Here is a 21,298-nt window from a genome sequence, read left to right as displayed (position 1 = left end):
CTTGGGTGGTGCACCAATGAGCCCCTAGAAGCTACCAGGCTCCCTGTAGTGGGAACATTTCTAAGTACAGCCAGGCAAAGCTGTTCCCTCCACTCCAATGATGCTCTGAGACCCAGAGTTTAAGTCTGGGGAGACTCCTTGGCCTTCAGGCCTGTGGAAGAGGAAAGCCATGCACAAGGGCAGCTCTGGGACTCCTCTGTCTCTCGTGATGATGCGGTCCCAGGGATATGTGGCCACTGTCCCACGGTTGCTGCCAGCAGGCAGCAGCAGTCAGGGCCCCAGAAGTCCAAGGTGCCTGACAAGGCTGTCCCACTGCTGGGAGTCAAAATACCCAGCAAACACAAGGGGAAGATGTTCCCTTAGGCCACAGCACTTACACCCATCTAATAGCCTAATTAGATACAGCAAAAACAGATCCTATAAGTACTGATTGGGGGAAAGTGATCTGGGCATTTATGACATGTCAAGTTGAGGTATAATTGTAAAATACATTATATAATAGCATGCCCATGGGCCTTGTCTTCATTCTGAGAATGATCTGACCTGAGCTGTACATTTCTTTTCTTTTTCAGGATTCAATAGCACAGGAAAGCTGGACCTGAAGGGCCATTCACTGATTATTTTGAACAAATGTCAAATATCTTTCTGCAAACAATATTTAAAGATATTTCTTTTGCCCTGTATTCACTAGAATATTTAGTTGTATGAAAATAAAGTAGCACTGTGTGATATTGTGAAATATATATTTGGTCCTCCTCCTGTTTCCTGGCATATCTTCAAAGTGACAAGCATCTTTTATATGCTAATGAGTTGACTGGTGGCTGGCAGCCCCTAGGTAGCTTCAGGACGGGGCTGGTCACCAGAAAGACCAGGGCAGGATAGAGGGTTTGCAGGATTGTCAGCCCCACACCCCAACCTCAGGGGAGGGAGGAGAGGCTGAAGGTTAAGATGATCACCAGTGGCCAATGATTTAATCAATCATACCTAATGTGAAATTAAATAGCTCAAACTTAAAGCTGTTGGAACTTTAGATTATTTGAGTCTTGAGAGAAAGGTGACTGTGTGGTCTGAGTCACATAGCATGTAGCTGCAATTTCTGCTTCTCCAATTATAGATTAACTCTCTTCCTTATTTTTTATTCTGTAAAATGACTAAGAGTGAATGGTGCCAGAGATAAGACCCTTCCCCCTCTTAATTACTGGCTTTTTGTTATTAACTTCTTCCTTTATTGTTTTGCCCCCAACTCAGACCAGATGGTACAAAAGACCCTATGACTATTAACATCCTCAGTATGGAATGTTCAATATCCTTTCTAAAAAAGAACACAGCCTATAAACAATCAGATTGTCGTAACTATGTACTAACCTTGTATGGGAAATGTTGAGATCCTGTTAAGCTTCCTCAAACCTTGACAATATAAACGACCCTCAAAGCTTTCCACTTCAGAATGCTGATTCCATTCATTTGGAGTCAGCATTAACAGGTGGCCATCCTCAAACTTTGAGTCCAAATAAACTCTATATTTAATCGTATTTTCTGAATCTCCTTATTTAAGGCTGATGCTGTGTAATGAAGATTCCAGAAAAACTCAAAGGACAAGGCTTTAAGAACTCCCAAATAGCTGAACGTGTAGAGTTCCTGGTGCACCCAGAAGTGGTGTGGAGCTTCCCACACGCCTTGCCCTCAGGATCCCTTCATCTGTATCCTTTGTATACTATCCTTTACAAGAAACCGTAAACATGAGTGTTTCCCCGAGTTCTATGAGCTACTGTAGCAAATTAGTTGAACTTTGTTTTACAGCCGGTCAGTCAGAATGACAGGTAAAACAACCTGGGTCTTGCCATTGGCATCGGACACCCAGCTGCAGAACTGATTGCTTGCTTGGGGAAAAACCACACACACATTGTGGTATGGGAGCAGAGGAAAAACTGTTTTTACACCCATTTTCACTTTGTGTTGGAAAGTCTTTTTTTTTTTTTTTGGAGACAGAGTGTCGCTTTGTTGCCCTAGTGAGTGCCGTGGCGTCAGCCTAGCTCACAGCAACCTCAAACTCCTGGGCTTAAGCGATCCTACTGCCTCAGCCTCCCGGGTAGCTGGGACTACAGGCATGTGCCACCGTGCCCGGCTAATTTTTTCCTATATATATTTTTAGTTGGCCAGATAATTTCTTTCTATTTTTAGTAGAGACAGGGTCTCACTCTTGCTCAGGCTGGTCTCGAACTCCTGACCTCGAGCGATCCACCCACCTCGGCCTCCTGGAGTGCTAGGATTACAGGCGTGAGCCACCACGCCCGGCCTGTATTGGAACGTCTTGGTGGGGAGGTGTTGGGTGTATTTTTTAATAATGGAATATATTTTTTAAAACTTACCATCTTTGGTATTGATTTAGCATCCCCTAACTACCTTGTTATCAAGAGTTGAGGGTATGGAATTGGGATAGGCTGGCTGGCTTCAACTCCTGTCTCCTCTGCCTTTAGCTGGGTAGCCTTGGGTAGGTCAATGCCCATCCCTGTGCCTCAGTTTCCTTTATGGTAAAATGGGGTTGGTAGTACTAGTAACTTCTTCACATAGATTTTGTGAGGACTAAGGAGATGGTCCATGTGAAGGGCTTGGCATGGTGCTACATAGTGAACACCCAATAAATGTTGGCTCCAATTACACTTAAAAGATGGTTTTCATTACACAAAGTGTACCAAAAGGACTTGCCCCCACGAAAGCTGTTTCTTTATTGCTGACAGCATTAAGTTAAGGCATAACAACTCCAGCCTCTCCAGAAAACCATGAGGCTCAGGCTCCAGTCTCAGCCTCCCAAGTAGCTGGGCCTACAGGTACATACCACCACACTCAACTAATAGTTTCTAGATTTCTGATGAAATTCTTGATTTTGTCTTTTTTTCTCCTTTAACATAATGAGAATAGATATTTTTAGTTTGTTTCTGATAACTATATTATCTAGATCTCTTTTATGACTGTTTCTATTGTCTGCTATTTCTCTTGTTTTCATTTACTGCTCACACTTACTCTTGCAGTTCTTTAGGGTCCTGACTGAATTAGTTGAGAGTTTGTCGTGGGCTTCCCCATTGCATACTCTAGTCTCTAATTTTTGCCCTGTCATCCCGTTAGAGTGGTAACAAATTCTGCCCAGTTTTCAGTTTCACAGCTACTTTTCCTGGAACTCTCAGACATCCCTAGAAGAAATGTGCCACCCCAAAAGGCTTAGTTTGTTTGCCTTTCTGGTTTACATCTCACTAAAATCTTGATCCTACAAGTCTTCACTGCCATGTTATCCTTTCTGAAACTTAGCCACCAGAGAAAATCTAGCAAAGTCCTTGAAGACACAGGGACAAGAGTGTTCACATGGTTTGTTTGAGCAAAAGAGTTATTGCTGGGTGTGGTAGCTCATGCCTGTAATCCCAGCACTTTGGGAGGCTGAAGTGGAGGATTGCTTGAGCCCAGGAGTTTGAGACTAGCCTGAGTAACACAGTGAGACCCCCTCTATGCAAAAAATAGGAAAATTATCCAGGCATGATAGCATGCATCTGTGGTCCCAGCAATTCAGGAGGCTGAGGCAGGAGGATTGCTTGACCCCAGGAGTTGATGTTGTAGTGAGCCTCAATAATGCCACTGCACTCTAGCCTGGGTGACAGAGCTAGACCATCTAAATAAATAAATAAAGTTGTAAAGAAGCCAAATGTCCATTAATAAGAGAAGAGATAAACATTGTTATTCATAAAAATGAAATTTATATAGCAGTGAAATTGAATCAACCACTTACACAAAGTTAGAAGTCCTAAAATCATGATGTTGAATAAAACAAGGATGATGCTTTTTATAGCAAGATAACATTTATGTAAGTTGAGCACCTTGGTGAGAATAAATATCAAATTTAGGAGAGCAGTGATTCCTGAGGGAAGGAAGACTAATACAAACCAGGAAGCTTACAGCAGAGCTTCAACTGTATTGGCAGTTTTTTTCTTAAGGTGGTAGTGGGTGTGTTGGAAGTCAATTGTGTAAAAAGTAACAATTCATAAATGGAGAAAATAATGTACAAATAAATTTATATGGAAACACAGAAAGGAAGAGATTGTTTTTGTCCAGGACAATCAAGGAGAGAGGTAGTTCTTGAATTGGTCCTTCAAGGATCTATAGGATGTCTGTAGATGGTGATGGAAGAGAATGTCCCCAACAGAGAGAATAACCCAGAGACAGGGAAATGGGGTAATGTAGGGCATGGTCCAGGGACAAGTACCCTGGTCTGACTATAGGGCAGAGGGCACAGCCGGGGGGTTCTTCATGCCTTCTTCCACCATAGGCAACCCCTACCCCAACCCAAACACACACACACTGCCTGGGTTTAAATTCTACCCATGCCTCTTACTATTTGTGTAATCTTGACAAGTTACCTCACCATTTGCTGCCTCAGTTTCCTCACCATTGACGTGAGCACAGTAAGAGAAACTACCTTGTAGGGTTGTTCTAAAAGTATTACATGAGTTAATCCTTATAAAGAATTTAGGACAGCCTCTGGCACCTCCTAAGTACTCAGTGCTTGTTATTTATTATTGTTAGTACAGCACAGGCAAAGGATCTTCTACCTTGGGGACAGTGTGAATCCTGTGCTGGGGAGGTCGCCATGACTAGGTTCTGAAAAATCTTCCTCTCTTCTGTCAAGTTAGCAAGTAGCCTTTGGGCACACTATAGATTTGTCCCTTTTGAATTTTTAAAAATACAGTGGCTAAGAGCTTGGTTAGGGGCTCAGCTGTGTCATCAACTACCTGTGTGACCTTTGACAACTTACTTGACTTCTCTGAGCCTCAGTTTATTCATCTGTAAAATGGGGCAAATGTCAGAAGCTACCGCCTATGTATGTTATTATGATTAAACAAAAGAATGAATGTAAGCTCTCAGTAATGTGCTGTACACACAATTACAAATATATATCCACACACACTAACATTACATCACAGATTCCTTGCTGTTAGCTTCCATTTCTGGAGGCCTGGAAGTTTTGTGTCCTGAGTATGAACTCTTTCAGGCACTGTAGTGGGTGCTTTATACTAATCCCCACAGTCCTGCAGAGTAGCATAGTAGAGTAACACTAGTTACTGCAACAGATAACCCCCTGAGTCTCAGTGACTTGCCTCAGAATTTTATTTCCATCTTCCACACAATCCACTGCAGGTGTTTCTGGTTGTTCAATGTCCAGTTCCTTCTACCTGATAGGCTCTGCCCAAGATGGGCTCAAGGGCCTCCAAGTCCTCAACTGTTCAGCAAGTGGATGGGGAGAGAGAAGAGGATGTTTGGAGAGAGGATTTATATGGGCCAGGCCATTTCTTCTACCAGAGCTCAGTCATACGACCATGCCTGCCTACAAAGGAAGCTAGAAATGCAATCTACTGTGTGGCCTAGAAGAACAAGAGGCAGATTTGGTGAGCATTTGGTCAGTCTACAGCATTTGGACATTCTAAAAACTTCCAAATGTTTTCACTGCAGACATCATCTCAGCATCTAGTTGTACCTGCAGCCACCCCTTAATCACCTTAACCTTCAGCTAATCTCAAAATGGATAGAAGCCGGCAGCCATGCAATCATCTGTAATAACATGCCAGCACACTTTCTTTCCAATTCTCTTATATTCTTTGAAGACAGGTAATCCAGGGATAGAAGACAATGAGATGAAAGGAAGGGGAGTGGAGTGCAGCTTTTCACTAACTGAAAAATCACACACAAATAAATCTGGCAGTTGCCTAAAGATCAAACATAAATCGCATTTGGAATGTGAAATTCCAGTTAATCTGGCAGTAGCCATGGAGTTCCACGTTTAATGGTATCTCATTAGACTTGCTCTTCTAACCATTGCCAATCAGCTGAATGTTTATGTATGGGCCTTTTGTCTTAGAAAGAAATGAAATTTGGAAATCAGCTTATTACGTGAATCTGCCTGTGTGCTTTCCCTGGAAGGAGAAGGAACGATCATTTCTATAATCAATCTAATAACATCATTTCTATATTCAGGATCCCATAGGCAAAGATTCACATTCACCAAACTTTAATGCCAGCTGCAGCAGCTTTTCCAGCAATTTGTGCAAGAGTCATTAATACCAGGCATTTTGCTTAGAAAATTGCTCACGTAAAGGAACTGTAATGTCCCATGTAGTCGTGCATCACAGGAGCGTCCTGCGGAAGCGAGTCTAAGCAGGAGTCACATTTTTGTGGGTGCTTGAGCTCAATGGAAAAATTTTTCTTATACTTGCCTGTTAAGAAATCCATACACCGTGTATAACTTCAGAATTTGTCTCCCTCACTGTTTTATTAAATCCATTTATCATTTATGCGAGGCCATAAACCACCTACCCCAGAGGGGAGAAGTGGAATAAACAGGCACTTCTAGGCAGGCAGGCAGGCCAGCCCCAGGTCTTCCATCTCTGCAGTGAGCAAATGTGTAGAAAAACATATCAAGAACGATTGACATTGTCAGAGATGCTGCCAAAGGTAAGGAGACAAAAGCAAAATCTGGCAAAAGCCACTGTTGATTAGTGGAAATTAAGTTATAGATAACAAAGTGGGCTCCAATTAATAGGAAATCACTAAGGCTAAGAGAAGGCTGAATTGAGGATATATTTACTGATACATGTTTCTGTGGTTTGCAGCTGTTTCCATGCATGATTATTGCTGGCTGTCCCAGGGCAGAAACGACTTGGAGGAATACTGTCACTGACCATTCATTCAGTGATGTGACATGAAGTTACAGGGCCAGAGAACGCAATGTGATATGAATGTAATCTTTGGAGTTCTGTCCAAATGAGGCATTTGGGCAGTTCTTGAAGAAACTGGGCTTGACTTAAGCCAGAAGTACACAAAAACCTATGTGAGAAAAATTATATAAACCTTCATGAAGCTTCTGGCTACCATAGAAGTTAGTCTATGGTATTATACAGTTAACTAAAATACAGTATGTTGTTTAAATATTCCCTTTCATGCTTAATTCTACATTTATAATTTTGTATTCTTAAAGAGGGTATAGGTCCTTGTCTGTCTGTGTTGCTATAAAGGAATACCTAAGGATGGGTAATTTATAAAGAAAAGAGGTTTATTTGGCTCATGGTTCTGCGGGCTGTACAAGAAGCATGGTGACACCATCTGCTTTTAGTGAGGACCTCAGGTGACTTCCACTCATGGCAGAAGTTGAAGGGGAGCTGGTGTGTGCAGAGATCACATGGCAAGAGATGAAGCAAGAGAGAGAGAGAGAGAGTAGCAAGGTACCAGGCTCTTTTTAACAACCAGCTCTCATGGGAACAAATATAGCAGGAACTCACTCTTACCCAAGGATGGCACTGAGCCATTCATGAGGGATTCTTCCCCATGATATCTCCCATTAGTCCCCATCTCCAACACTGGGGATCCAAATTTCAATGTGAGGTTTTGGGAGACAAACATCCAAACTATAGCAGCATCGAAGATTGAAACTGCTTCAGGCCCTACAAAACTATCTGCTCCTAAATATAAGTTTATCAGAGGACTCTCATTCCCATCCCTGCCCTCACCACAGTTCCCTCTTCCCCCAAATAGTTAACCATTTCCATTAATTTCTGGTTTCTTCTTTCTGTAATCCTTTTTATTAATATAAAACTAAGCAAATACGAATATTCACATAAATGTATTCTTATTTAATCTTTTCTTTTACACCAAAGGTAGCATGCATAGATGCATTATTCCTATGTAAAAAAAATGTAAGTAGTCAAATCTTTGTTTTGGATTTGATTTCTTTTGGATTTTGAGTGATAGTCAAAGTCCTTTTCCATTTCTAGGTTATAAAGAAGTTATTCCATGAGTTCTTCTAGTATTTTTTCTTTTTTATTTTTTATACATACACTGTGGAGTATGTATCCAATTTTATCTATTTTCATATGTTATCCAATTGTCCCAATGCTATTAATTAAAAGTCCTTCTGCAGTGGATTGAGATGCCATCTTAAGCATACGCCAACACTTATGTGTACTTGGCTCTATTTCTGGGCTTGTTCTGAACTTACTATGCTGCTTCCTTGATCTCTTTGTCTATTCATGCATCAATACCACATTGTTTTAATGTCTGGTAAGACTAGCTCTCCCTCCCACCTTGTGCTATTCTTGATTGTTATTTTATCATAAAAACTTTGAAATCAACCTGCCTACCTCAGAAAATAATTTGTTGGGTTTTTAAATTAAGATGGTGTTAGATTTTGCATATTAACTTGGAGAAAATTGACATCTCTATGATGTTGAGTCATCCTATCCAAAAATAAAGGATATTTCTTTCTCCATGTGTTCAAGTCTGCTTTTGTATCTTTAGGAAGGTTTTGTAATTTTCCTCAGGTGGGTTTTTGTGCATTTCTTAAGTTTATTCCTAAATGCTTTTTCTTTTCTGTTGTTATTGTAATTGGGGTTCATCGTATTTTCTAGTTTGTGATATTGTAAATACAAATGAAGGCTATTTTTATATGTTAATTTTATATACTGTTCTTATACTGAATTCTCAGATTGTTGGTATGAATTTAAAACTTGATTCCCCTGGGTTTTCCAAGTATGTTATTATATCATATCATCCACAAATAGAAATAGGCTACCTTTCCTTTTCCAAGTCTTATGGCTCTAATCTTTTCTCCTGAGCTCCCATTATTTTCTCCACAGCCAAGAGAGATGGAATGATAGTAAGAAGTCTCTGGGGGAAGTGAGAAGGACTGTGATCTGCTGCACAGGAGAAAAGAATAACAGAAGAATAACTTTTTGACCAAAGTGGGAGGGGCACCTTTCCCACTGAAAGGAGTGGGTACTAGGGTGCAGGCATTTGGTTTGTTAATCCCTGGAGAGAGATCATGTGGGGAATTGTAGACTGGCTGAGTCTTAGAGAACAGCCCTCAGGAAACAGCAAAGGCTGGGGCTGAGAAAAGCACAGAACACCGAGTCTATTACTGTGCAAGCCTGAAAGGGAAGCACAGAGTCAAAATCAGTAGTAGTCCCGGTCCTGATTTCGGTGGTGAGACCGAGGGAAATTCATTCACAAACACTTTTTGCTTAAAAGGACCAGTAATTCAGTTGGGAGGAGGTAGGTAAATCTTAAGGATCCTAATAAATTATCAAATCAAAGGTCTTGCTCTCAAGCAATCATTTGATTCACTGTATAGCAATGGCTGTGACTTTAGCATCACCTAAGGATCTTTCAGAAAATATCAGTCCCAGGCCTCATCTCCAGGGATTTAATTTGTCTGGGATTGGAGCCCATGGATAGCTGCAGTTTTTAAAGGCTCCCAGGTGATTCTAAGGCATAGCCAAGGTTGGAAGCCCTACACCCACCCAACAGGTGTGTGGGTTTCTATTATCTGTGTCTGCTTCATTGCCAGGAGGCAGCAAGTTAGCCCAGGTGTATAGGATGCTTCCTTCCATTACTAGGCAGGAATATTGTTTTCTTACCTTAAACTGGGAGTGCTGCATTTGCAGAAGCCCTGGAGCCCAACACCTGCATTTTATGTCAGACTGCTAACTTTTACTCCATGCCTCCTGTGTGCCTGCCTTAGGGCTAAGCACTTTTGCATATGTGGGTTTCCTGAGGCTCAACCAGATAAAATGACTTTAACTTTCTGTTTTCATGTCTTTTTAAATTTTATCTTTTTAATTGACAAATAATACTGGTCCACATTCACAGGGTACATACTGATGTTTCAACACATATAACATGTAGTGATCCAATCAGGGTAATTACCATATCATATTCATCATCCCAAACATTTATCATTTCTTTGTGTTGGGAATATTTACTATCCTCCTTCTAGCTATTTAAAACTAAATATACTATTGGTAACTACAGTCATCCTACAGTCGTATAGAACACTAGAACTTATTCCTCTTATCTAGCTGTAATTTTGTATCCTTTAACAAATCTCTCTCCATTCCTCCCTTCCTCTTACCCTTCCCAGCGCCTAGTGTCTTCTGTCTTACTTTTTACTTCTATGAGATTAGAGATTTTTTAGCTTCCACATATGAGTGAGAACATGCAGTATTTAACTTTCTGTTACTGGCTTATTACACTTAACATAATCTCCTCTAGTTCCGTTCATGTTGCCACAAATGACAGGATTTCATTCTTTTCTACACTTGAATAGTATTCCATTGTGTATATATACCACATTTTCTCTATCCATTTATCTGTTGTTGGATACCTAGGTTGATTCCGTATTTTGGCTATTGTGTGAATAGTGCTGCAATAAACATGGGAGTACAGATGTCTCTTTGATATACTGATTTCCTTTTCTTTGGATAAAGGTCAAGTAGTGGGCTTTCTGGATAATATGATAGTTATGTTTGTAGTTTCCTGATGAGCCTCCATCCTGTTCTCCATAGTGGCTGTACTAGTTTACATTTCCACCAACAGTGTATAAGAGTTCCCTTTTCTCTGCATCCTTACCAGCATTTATGACAAACCCACAGCTAACATCTTAGTGAATGAGAAAAAGCCCATTCTTACCACTTTTATTCAACATAGTACTAGAAGTCCTATCCAAAGCAATTAGGCAAGAGAAAGAAATAAAGGGCATCCAAATTGGAAAAAAAGAAGTTGAACTGTCCCTGTTTGCAGATGATGTGATCTTATATACAGAAAAACCTAAAGACTCTTACAACTGATAAATGAATTCAGTAAAGTTGCAGGATACGAATATACAAAAATCAGTAGCATTTCTATACATGAACAACAAACTAGCTAAAAAAGGAATCAAGAAGGCAATCCCATTTACAATAGCTATAAGAAAAAATGTAGGAATAAATTTAACTAAGGAGGTGAGAGACCTCACAAAGAAAACTACAAAGCACTAATGAAAGAAATTGATGATGATAAAAACAAATGGAAAGACATTCTGTGCTCATGGATTGGAAGAATTAATATTGTTAAAATGACAATACTACCCAAAGCAATCTGCAGATTCAATGCAATCCCTATCAAAATGCCAATAACATTCTTCACAAAAATAGGAAAAAAACTCCTAAAATTTGTATGGAATCACAAAAGCCCCAAATAGCCAAAGGAACCATGAGCAAAGAGAACAAAGCTGGAGGTATCACACTACCAGACCTCAAAATATACTATAAGCTGTAGTAATCAAATCAGTGTGGTACTGACATAAAAACAGACAATGGAACAGAAAAGAGAACCGAGAAATTAATCCATGTATCTACAGCCAACTAACTTTTGACAAAGACACCAAGAACACTCATTGGGGAAAGGACAGTCTCTTCAATAAATGGTGCTGGGAGAACTGGATAACTATATGCAGAAGAATGAAATTAAACTCTGACCTCTCATGCTCCACAAAAATTAACTCAAAATGGATCAAAGAACTAAATGTAAGACCCAAAACTACCAGAAGAAAAACAGGGAAAACACTTCAGGACGTTGGTCTGGGAAAAGATTTTATGAGTAAAACCTCAAAGGCACAGGCAACAAGAGCAAAAGTAAACAAATGGGATTATATTAAACTAAAAAGCTTTTGCACAGCAAAGGAAACAAGTCAACAGAGTGAAAAGACAACCTACAGAGTGGGAGGAAATATTTGCAAATTACTCATGTGACAGAATTAATATCCAGAATATACAAGAACTCAAACATCTCAACAGCCACACACACACAAAACCTAATTAAGAAATGGTCAAATGATCTGAACAGCCATTTCTCAGAAGGCATACAAATGGCCAACAAATATATGAAAAAATGTCCAACATCATTAATTATCAGGGAAATGCAAATCAAAACCAAAATGTAATATGTCACCCCAGTTAGGATGGCTATTATCAAAAAGACACAAATGTCTTGTGTTTTGATCACGGCAGTATCAGCAGAGCCTAGAATGGTGCCTGGTATATAGCAGGCTCTCAGTAAAATTTTTATGAATGGGTTGCCTTACCCGATACCTAAATGATAGTGTTGAATTCCAGGTGACCCTACATCATTTTTAATTGTAACAGCAGATGACTGAGATGTATTTTTATTTCTGACTTTTTAGTCAAGGCCACCGAGATCTCTTCACAGGTTTGGGCAGGCACCGTGCAATGCGCACTGCCACTGTGCACACCATTCCACCGACACTGGGCCGAACACATGCCTTAATAAGGCAATGCTCAAAAATCAGTCCTGGGTCACGTGAACTCCGCGGCCGGAAGTCGATGGGCGTGTCCTGCTCCACGCACGCGCATAACTTCGGCGCCCGTTCCTTGGGGATCAGGCGCAGACTCAATGCTCTCGCCTGAAGGCCGGGCTGAGAGAAGAGGTGGGGCGGCAGTTGCGCGCGTGCGCAGACGGGACCTGAGGGCCGGAGGTACCGCGGCCGGACTGGCGTGAGCGGTTGGAGACACAATGCAGGTGAGCGCGGCGCGCGGCGCGGGGCCTGGTGGTTCCGGCCGCTCATTTGTCCCGTTGGACGGATGCCGGGCTTGCGGGAAGCGCCAGGCACCGCAGACACGGGGGAGGACGCACGCGTCCAGGCCCCGCGCAGGCGCAGTGCGGGCGGGCGGGCGTGGTCCCTGCCGGACCCAGGGCTGGGTGTCGCCTCCGCACTGTGCCCTAGACTTCAACTCTCTGCCATTGCAGGCTTCCTCGTGGAAGCGCGAGGTCTGCCCACACCGGGTCCCGTGAAGAACTTGCCACATCCCACGTGACAAAAGTTGTTTGCTATTTGTTAACTCCCTTAGTTAGCAGCCGAGCAGGTGTGCTGTGGACTCATTGTGGGGACGTGGAAGCTGAGGCGTAGAGAAGCGGAGGGTCCGGCCCAGGGGATCCTACTACCTGCAGCAGCGGCGGAACCCATGTACCTGGCTGCACTTAGAGCTAGGTGAGGGCTTAACACCCTCTTCCTCCGAACTCTGGTGTTCGGTTGGGGTGCGCTCCATTTCAGACCACCTGGGTTCCAGAGCTCAGCCTGAGGGGTCCCTCTGCTCAGTGCTGAGTTTTTTCTTAAAATAGACAAAAATCAAAATCCCCTAGTTTTATTCTTTTTTGGTAGCTGGAATTTGCTAATGGAACTTGACTGAAGTCCAATGAAAACACCTTGGAAATGGGCACCTTTCTGAGCAGAAATCTATGACAACTAAATTTTGTCACTGTCCAAAGACCCAGCTTTCCCTGATCTCGCTGTGGTCAGGAATTCTGATTAAGTAGCCTCTGCTCAGTGGCAGAGGGGAAGTGGAGATGCTGTGTGGGATTGGCTGGGGAGGGACGCATTGGGGGCGGCAGGGGATGACCCTCTACAAGGACAGAGAGTCTGCCACAGCCAGAGCCTCTTAAACGCGAAGAGGAAGCTCAGGGACTGTTCTGGCCCCTCCTTTGCATCCTCCATCCTTCAGGTCCCTGCTTTAGAATGCCACCTCTTCAGAGGCCTTCCCTGACTACCTTGTTTAAAGGCTTCTGTCCATTTTCCTTTTGATGTATCTCAGCAAGATTGTGATACAGAGGTGGGGCTGGAGCCAGGTTATCCCAGTGCCCTTTCCACAGCGCACCTTGATTTGTGCTCCAAACCAAGCCTGTGCTCCATAAGCGGTGTTCCCGCCACACCATGCAAACCCGTGCTTGGGCAGCTGGGTTCTGGATCTAAGAGCCCAGTTTGACACTGATCTTTCTGACATTTGATCCGCATATATTTGGCCAACTGTTCTAGCAGGGCAGTGTCTTTCTAAACACCATGCCTCCCCTAGGCTTGTGAGGATTATGTGAGTAGGTACAAGTGAAGGGCTTAGAAGAGTGTCCAGAACTTAGTGTTTAATAAACATTAACTGTTACCAGCTGCTCTGAGGGCTCTCAGCTCTTCCTTTCAGGTCTGGCCACTAGAGAATTCTGTCAGCCTAGCCTCAGGCTCTCCTCCCTCTCAGATTGCACTGCAGCCTCTCTAAGCTTTGAGATGCTCAAAATGTCACAATCTCTGTTCACTCTGCCTGAAAAGCTGTTTCCTAAGTCCCCACACTCCCGTGGCTGGTTGCTCCCCACCCTCAGGTGCTGGTTAAATGTCACCTCCTATGGAGAACATCTCTGTCTACCCTGTGGAATGCAGGTCCCCTGTAACTCTCTAGACCAGCAGCCTGTTTGTCATTGCACTTGTATATGTGTACTTGTCGTTACCTGTCTATTCCTCTTGACTATGACATAGTTGACTGTTTTATTCACTGTGCTTCTCCGTTGTCTAATACCTGTGGTAGGTACTTAAAAAATCTGTTGAATGAATCACGCCAAGTCATTAATAAAAATATTGAACGTAAGTCAGGTCGGAGCCTTGGTATCAGTACTCATGCTGATCTGCACATTATATCCTGATTTTTAGCCAAGACTAGCTCCCCCACAGGGGGAGGGAGGAGGGATAGACAGGAAGAATAGAACAGTGACTGTGGGGCTTTTGACACTTTCTCAGAAATAGACAACAGAATAATTTGGTTTGAATTCCTCCCTTTCCACCACTTTGCCCATTTGGCCCCTTGCCTAACACGGTGCCCTCCATACTGGACTTTGCACTCATGGCAGCCTTGGTCCTCCTGTTCTAGGACCCCAATGCAGACACTGAGTGGAATGACATCTTACGCAAAAAGGGCATCTTGCCCTCAAAGCAAAGTCTGGAAGATTTGGAAAAGGAGGCAGAAGAGGAGGAGCAGAGAGTCCTCCAGCAGTCAGTGGGTGAGCTTGCTCATTTTCTTGTTCCGTGTCTTTCTGAGTTAGGGAACAACTTTCTAAGCCTCTGACTACTGCAGTGGAAGGATCCTCTGAGCAGGAGACAGGGACCAGAGTGCTGGCAAGTCTGGGACCTCAGGCAGATCACAAGGTGTCTTTAGCCTTCACCTTCCTGGGCCATAGAATTAGGGGGACTTCAGAGGTCTCATAAGTCCTTGTGTGTGTCCGATGAGCACATGATAATCCTCAACAAAGTATTTCTGAGTCTTGACTTTCTGGTCTGTGATTCACGTTAAATAACATCATTGAAATTCGGTCAAAGTTTTTAGTGTTTGTATTCTCCTGAGCTTATATTTTATCATCTTTATGGATTGATTAAGGATGTTAAAATAGCTTAATTTGGGGAGGCATAAGATGTTTGCAATATGTGGGGTCTGTGAGGGGTTTTCTCAAAGGTAGCCGTGTATTTGCATTGGAATCCCTTGGAGTGCTTGTTAAAAAAACACCCTCAATCTTTACTCAATCGGAATCTCTGGGATGAGGCCACGGAATCTGCATTTTAAACAAGTTCTATAAAGGACTTCTGGTGCATGCGAAAGTGTGAGAACCACTGATCACAGGGACTAGTACTTTTGTCCCCTGTGTGCATGTTAGAGCTAATTTAGAGAAGGATATATTAGAAAGTATTTATCCAGCAAATGTTTATTGAATGATTATCACATGTCATGTGCTATTCTGGGTGTGGGGATTTAGCTATGTGTGCACCAGACAAAATTCTTTGCCTCATGGAACTTACATTCTAGTGGAGGAGTCAGGCAGTGAACAGCATAAAGTTCAAAGGGGTGGGGCAGCCATAGGGGTAGGAGGAGAGAGGCATCAGTGAAGAAGTGAGGGGTCATTGTTGACCTTGAGTAGAGCTTCAGGGAATGATGGGGCGAGGGGAAAAACCTGATTCGATTTTGAGAAAGTGTTTATGGCAATAAAAATGCAGATTTTATAGCAATTGTTTACAAGAAAAGATAGAGCTGCTTATCACTCATAATAAAAGACCAAGAAGTATGTGGTAATCACCTTTAACTCTAGGAAGGGTGTGCTTGGGGAGGACTGAATAGTATCCTGTCTCCTTGGATGATATGAGAACTGTTCATGTACTTGAAGATTGGACCAGGTGACTTCAGGCAAATCTCTTATTTTATAAACTTGGGAAACTTCTCATTTATACCTTATTATTGTGTGGAGGTAAGATAGTCAAGTCTGCAGAAATCAACATAGGCCTATCTTTTCAAAATACCCGCAACTTCTTAGTGTAATAACTTAACGATTTTTTTTTTTTTTTGGTGGGCTGGGGATCTTCTGGTGTTGTGTACATGCCTTTAGGAGAAAAGCAAAGGGAAAAAAGCAAAATGCATGTTTGTTTATCTTTTTAAATTTTTTGCTCTTTGTCAACATAACTAAATTCAGTGAAAACATATGAAGATATGACTTTGGAAGAGCTGGAGGATCATGAAGATGAATTTAATGAGGAGGATGAACGTGCTATTGAAATGTACAGGTTAGTACCACCCAGAGAGACAGTTTGTTTTTTTGGTGTGGTAATAAAATGTGTTTCTTTTGAAAAATGAATTTTCCAGCTGAGATAACTTTTGGAAAGGACTATAATAGCAATATTGCAAATGTCAACAAACTTGTCTATACTCTTGCCATGAGAAATAAATAAACTTGGACCGTTATAAGGATTGCTTTCTGAAAGATGTATGTGTGTGTGCACATGCTTGTGTGTGTATCTATGTAAGATGTTTCTCTCCTCCTATTGTGCAGGCAGCAAAGACTGGCTGAGTGGAAAGCAACTAAACTGAAGAATAAATATGGAGAAGTTTTGGAGATCTCAGGAAAGGATTATGTTCAAGAGGTTACCAAAGCCGGTGAGGGCTTGTGGGTAGTCTTGCACCTTTATAAACAAGGGTGAGCTGATCTTCCATGCTGTCTATCAAATGTTAATTTGATTTTATGTCTTGAACATTTCAGGCTTAATCCATATTGGAGGGTATTTTTTTTGTTTTGGTTTTTTGGGAGCACCAAATTACATGTGTTTGTTGCTGGCTTGCCCAAACCTTATTGCCTAATTTTCATCTGAAGACTTTCAAATTAATATTTGTGACTAATACAAATGCTCCTGTTAAAGTGTACCAGTGAAGACTTTTCTTTTTTTTGAAAGAGAATTCCTAAGTTATTTATCCCTCTAGAGGAAGTCTGGCATTTCAGAATTCCATGTAAGCAATCCCTCTTGTAGATGCCGAGGTTGGCCTTTATGGTAATTGCCTGTGCTAAGTGATGCCAAGGTCCTCTGTGTTTCTCAAATGCCCAGTCCTGTTCTTAAACTGTAGAGGCCAGTGCTTGTCTAGGAATTTCTTTAAAGCGGGAAATTGCTTTCTGACATAGTTCACACATTCATACGTTCTAAATCTTTGATGTTCTATCATTTAACCTTACAGAAAGGCATAGTAATTATCTTTTACATTGAAGCTATTTTTCGGACTTATTTTTGTCCCAAAATAAATTGGACTTTGGATTTAGAGTTCTTCACTTTCTCTGAGCATATTAGAAAAATTTTGAAAAAATATTAATTCATCTTAGCTAGCAGCAGAATCACTCATGAAGCTATTATGAGGCTTTACATAGGGTAAAAGGGTAGTTGAGCTTTTCGAGCAATCACAATTGCTTCTGTTTTTTCTTTCTCTTTTATAGGATTCCCCTCTGTGCCCTGATAAATCAACACCTCAGTGGTCTTGCCAGGAAGTTTCCTGATGTCAAATTTATCAAAGCCATTTCAACAACCTGCATACCCAATTATCCTGATAGGAATCTGCCCACGATATTTGTTTACCTCGAAGGTGATATCAAGGCTCAGTTTATTGGTCCCCTGGTGTTTGGCGGCATGAACCTGACAAGAGATGGTAAGGGGCTCTGGAGACAGGCATGTGAGAGGTGGGGAGGGAACGTTTCTGTTCTGTTGGAGAGAATGCTTATTTCCTAGACAAGTACTGTGATGCTTTGTCAAGTTCACCTTTGCCTGTGTGTGTGTGTGTGTGTGTGTGTGTGTGTGTGAGATTGTTAAAAGGGAGGAAGAACATTTAATCTCTCATCTTGGGCAAATTATAAGGAACAGTTACAGCCGGGCTATAATAATTTCTCAGTTAAAGGAAGGCACAATGAACTTAAATGTATATATATATTTAATATTAATGTCAAATATATTTTATTTGCCTCTACAGTTGGGTGTTTTAAGTTGTAGTTCAAGATCACAGCACTGAATTTTTATTTAATTCATATGAACATATTAGTGACAGATGCTAATATATCAGTTTCTCTATAGAAATATTTTTCAGTTGAATATCTTAGTAGCTTTTAAATTTAAATTAAAATTTTATTTAATTCTGCCTCTTAACTCAGAAAGACGTGTTTTTTTATTCCTTTTGATCTGTTACACATAGAAAATGTCAAAATATGTATCTACATGTAATGGGGAAGAGAACTTGAGGCCAGAGGCTTTCCCACCAAGTAAAATTCTTCATCTTTTTACTGAAATAATACATTCAACTATGCTTTACTAGTCTTCAAAAGCATATTTTTAAATATGACTTTAATACTGTATCACTATGGTATTCAACTGGGATGAGTATAAACATACACACACATGCGAGATACATCAGTTAAACATTTTTCCAATATTAAGGGCATATTGCATTTCAAACTAAATACATTTGCCCCCATGACCTTTTTTGAATGTACCATGAGGGGAGGGAGATAGGTGTATAATCATACTTACAGTCTTTATTTTTAGAAAAAGTCTTATTTGAGGGCTAGTGAACTTATATAAAATGATGCTGTGTGTAAATGAACATTAACATTAAATATATATACTCATATATACATATGTTTGGATATAGAAACATAGTATATAAATATTTTCTTGAGTCAGGAATCAGAATTCTTGTTTTTTTTTTAAAGATATTTGTTGCGTTTGCATAACATTGAACCAGAGTACCTAGAACTGAAAATAGTGGTGTTACTCATCTCTGTGGAGCACTCCCCCCCAGCATCATTGAGGTGATTGACAAAAATGTGTATATATAAGGTATACAACATGATGGCTTAACATACAATGTGAAATGATCACCACAAACTAATTACCACATCCATACCTCACAAGTTATCCTTTTTATTTTTGTGGTGAGAATACTTAAGATCTACTCTCCTAGCAAATTTCAAGTATACAATCAATACATGATTATTAACTATAGTTGCCATTGCTGTACATTAGGTCTCCAGAACTTATCTATCTTATAACTAAAAGTTTGTACCCTTTGACCAATGTCTTTCCATTTACCCCCAATCCCTGGTACCACCATTCTACTGTTTCATGGAGTACTTTAATAAAATCGGTTGTCAGAGTTTAATAGAAGTACCCATTAGCAGAACATCTCTGCATTGATCTTCCTTTAAGCCAAGATACTTGTTTTAGCATCTCTTGAGTATTCCCTTAGTTCAACCTGAGTTCTTCTCTGCAGTGGAAAAATACATCATGTAATTTTGCTTCACATGGTCTCACACCATGTGGAGTTTCAGTGAGATATAGGAGCTGAGTCTTTAGTCACTGATTTTTTACTTTCTGGTATTTTATTTTATTTTTTTATTAATTAGAATGAATGTTATCAATTCTAGGATATCATCATACATTTATCCTTTGACCCTAGATTGGGGTACTGGACTTGAGGCTGAAGAATTTCCTTTTATTCACTAAAATTAGCTTTAATGATTAGATTGCCAGCAGGCCTGTAGAAATTATTTCCTTTAAATGTTTCATGCTGATTTCTTGCCTGGGAAATTGTCCAACCTGGGAAACTGTCGTCATCAGAGGTTAGGTTTATTCTTTGTATTTTATTTTAATTTCCACATAGGTTCAAGTTTCTATAATACCTTATTTGATCTTATCTTCTAAAAACATGTTTGAAAGTATTTTGTGTTTTCCTTCTTAAAGGTCTGATTTTTTTTTTCTCCTTTCTTTTAGGTACCTTAAAAATATGGTACTAAAAATCAAACTGTCATCATTTTGATAATTGTATTTTCTGCTTAGAAAAACTGTGACTTAATGGACTAAGGGTGCAGGGAGCAGTACCCATGGTGCTTTAGGTGATTTGCTTTTTCTTTGTCACGTAGAGCTGGAGTGGAAACTGTCTGAGTCTGGAGCAGTCAAGACAGACCTGGAGGAGAACCCTAAGAAACCGATTGAAGACACATTGCTGTCCTCAGTGCGGTGCTCTGTCCCCCTGAGGAGGGATAGTGATTCTGAGGATGACTAAGGCTGCAGCTGCCACAGCTTGCCGAACTTTCTTGATATGACAAATTGTCCGGATTTTTGTAAACGAGAAAAAGTAAGAATGAATCCTTTGGGTTTTTAGCCTTTTATAATTATGTTTCAAATCTCATACATTTTAGAAATGATTATTGCTGGGAATTCTGTTAAATTTCTTGGAACTCTTTTTAAATTATAACATTTCTTTAAAAAAAATTAAAAATGGACATTGGTATGGCAAATGTCTACATTTTTCTCACTTACATTTTAAGTAAGCCATAAAACCTAGTCACTATTTTTTGACATATAAAAAGGAATATGACGTTTTAAGTAATTGTGAATAAATTATACAGTGGAAAATGGCAAACTAAGCTTTATAGTTACATTGTTTATTTTTATTTTATAAAGATAGCAATATGATTATCAACTCAACATATAGGAACAAGCTCTAGAGAAAAAAATCTTAGTATTCTATTTAGAAGAAATAGGCAATTTTTGTGAAACAAACATTGTCTTATCAAAGCAATAATGGAAGGATTCCAGTTTACTGCCATATTTGATTAAATGTTTTTTCTAGTTAATATTTATCTCAGACTGTCGAGGTATCAGCTATTTTCATTACTATAAAAGGCCACATTAAATTCTTTTTTGGAAATATAAGCACACATATAAAGAGATAAACTATATCTCAGTCAATAAAAAACATCAAGTTGTTTTGTGAACCAGAATCCTGTTAGCTTCATCATTCTTGTCAAATTGACATTGATAACAGAAAAATTAGAAGAAATATTATTTCCTAATATTTGTGTTGAATGATACAGTACTTAATGCTGGTTAGAATCTTAAAAATCTGAATCAGCTTGGAGTTCTTTGATTATATTGTAAAATTTAATTTTCCTCTAATTCAAAGAATGCTAAGCAGCTGTCACGCATTTTATCTGTCAGAGGTCTGCCTTAGTGATATTTGCTTTCCTACATACATGAGAACCTGTGCTGCTGATAAAAACATACTCTCTGTAGTGGTTTACCTTAAAGGGTGTTTCATAAAATTTTAATCACAGAGTTGAAAGAATCTTGGTCAGTTCTATCACTAGGTGCTGGTTGTGTGGGTTTCGTAGGAGAGCTGCCGCCTTTCCCTCTCTGCTTTCAACCACATTCTCTCCCATGTTCTTTGCTCTAGTAATCATCCATCTTGATTTCAGTTTCTCCCTTGAGGTGGGGCCCTCGGACAATAAAAGTGTTAGGGTCCCATGGCAGAGACTGCTGGCT

General features: G+C 40.4%; 2 protein-coding genes across 2 annotated transcripts in view; both read left to right on the top strand.

Annotated features, from left to right (window-relative positions):
- Positions 1–363, top strand: part of NMS (neuromedin S) — a 55,351-nt gene extending 54,988 nt beyond the window's left edge. Inside the window, exon 13 of the mRNA XM_045550638.1 lies at positions 150–363. Coding sequence (XP_045406594.1) covers positions 150–363 — 214 coding nt within the window. The remainder of the gene's footprint in view (positions 1–149) is intronic.
- An 11,869-nt stretch (positions 364–12,232) lies between these two features.
- PDCL3 (phosducin like 3) lies at positions 12,233–20,271 on the top strand. Its single transcript, XM_045550240.1, has 6 exons — positions 12,233–12,387; positions 14,553–14,682; positions 16,138–16,228; positions 16,495–16,638; positions 17,422–17,630; positions 19,894–20,271. The coding sequence occupies exons 1-6, from the start codon at positions 12,382–12,384 to the stop codon at positions 20,034–20,036; spliced, it is 723 nt and encodes a 240-aa protein (XP_045406196.1). The 5' UTR covers positions 12,233–12,381; the 3' UTR covers positions 20,037–20,271.
- The last annotated feature ends 1,027 nt before the right edge of the window (positions 20,272–21,298 follow it).

This window comes from Lemur catta, chromosome 4 (assembly GCF_020740605.2).
Source record: "Lemur catta isolate mLemCat1 chromosome 4, mLemCat1.pri, whole genome shotgun sequence".
Classification (NCBI taxonomy): domain Eukaryota; kingdom Metazoa; phylum Chordata; class Mammalia; order Primates; family Lemuridae; genus Lemur; species Lemur catta.
Note: the sequence above shows the minus strand (reverse complement) of the source record. Positions and strands in the feature narration are given on the sequence as shown.

Coding starts and splice junctions, on each gene's coding strand:
- PDCL3 (XM_045550240.1), top strand. Junction 14,683..16,137: donor AGTCCTCCAGCAGTCAGTGG/GTGAGCTTGCTC, acceptor AACTAAATTCAG/TGAAAACATATGAAGATATG. Junction 16,229..16,494: donor CGTGCTATTGAAATGTACAG/GTTAGTACCACC, acceptor CCTATTGTGCAG/GCAGCAAAGACTGGCTGAGT.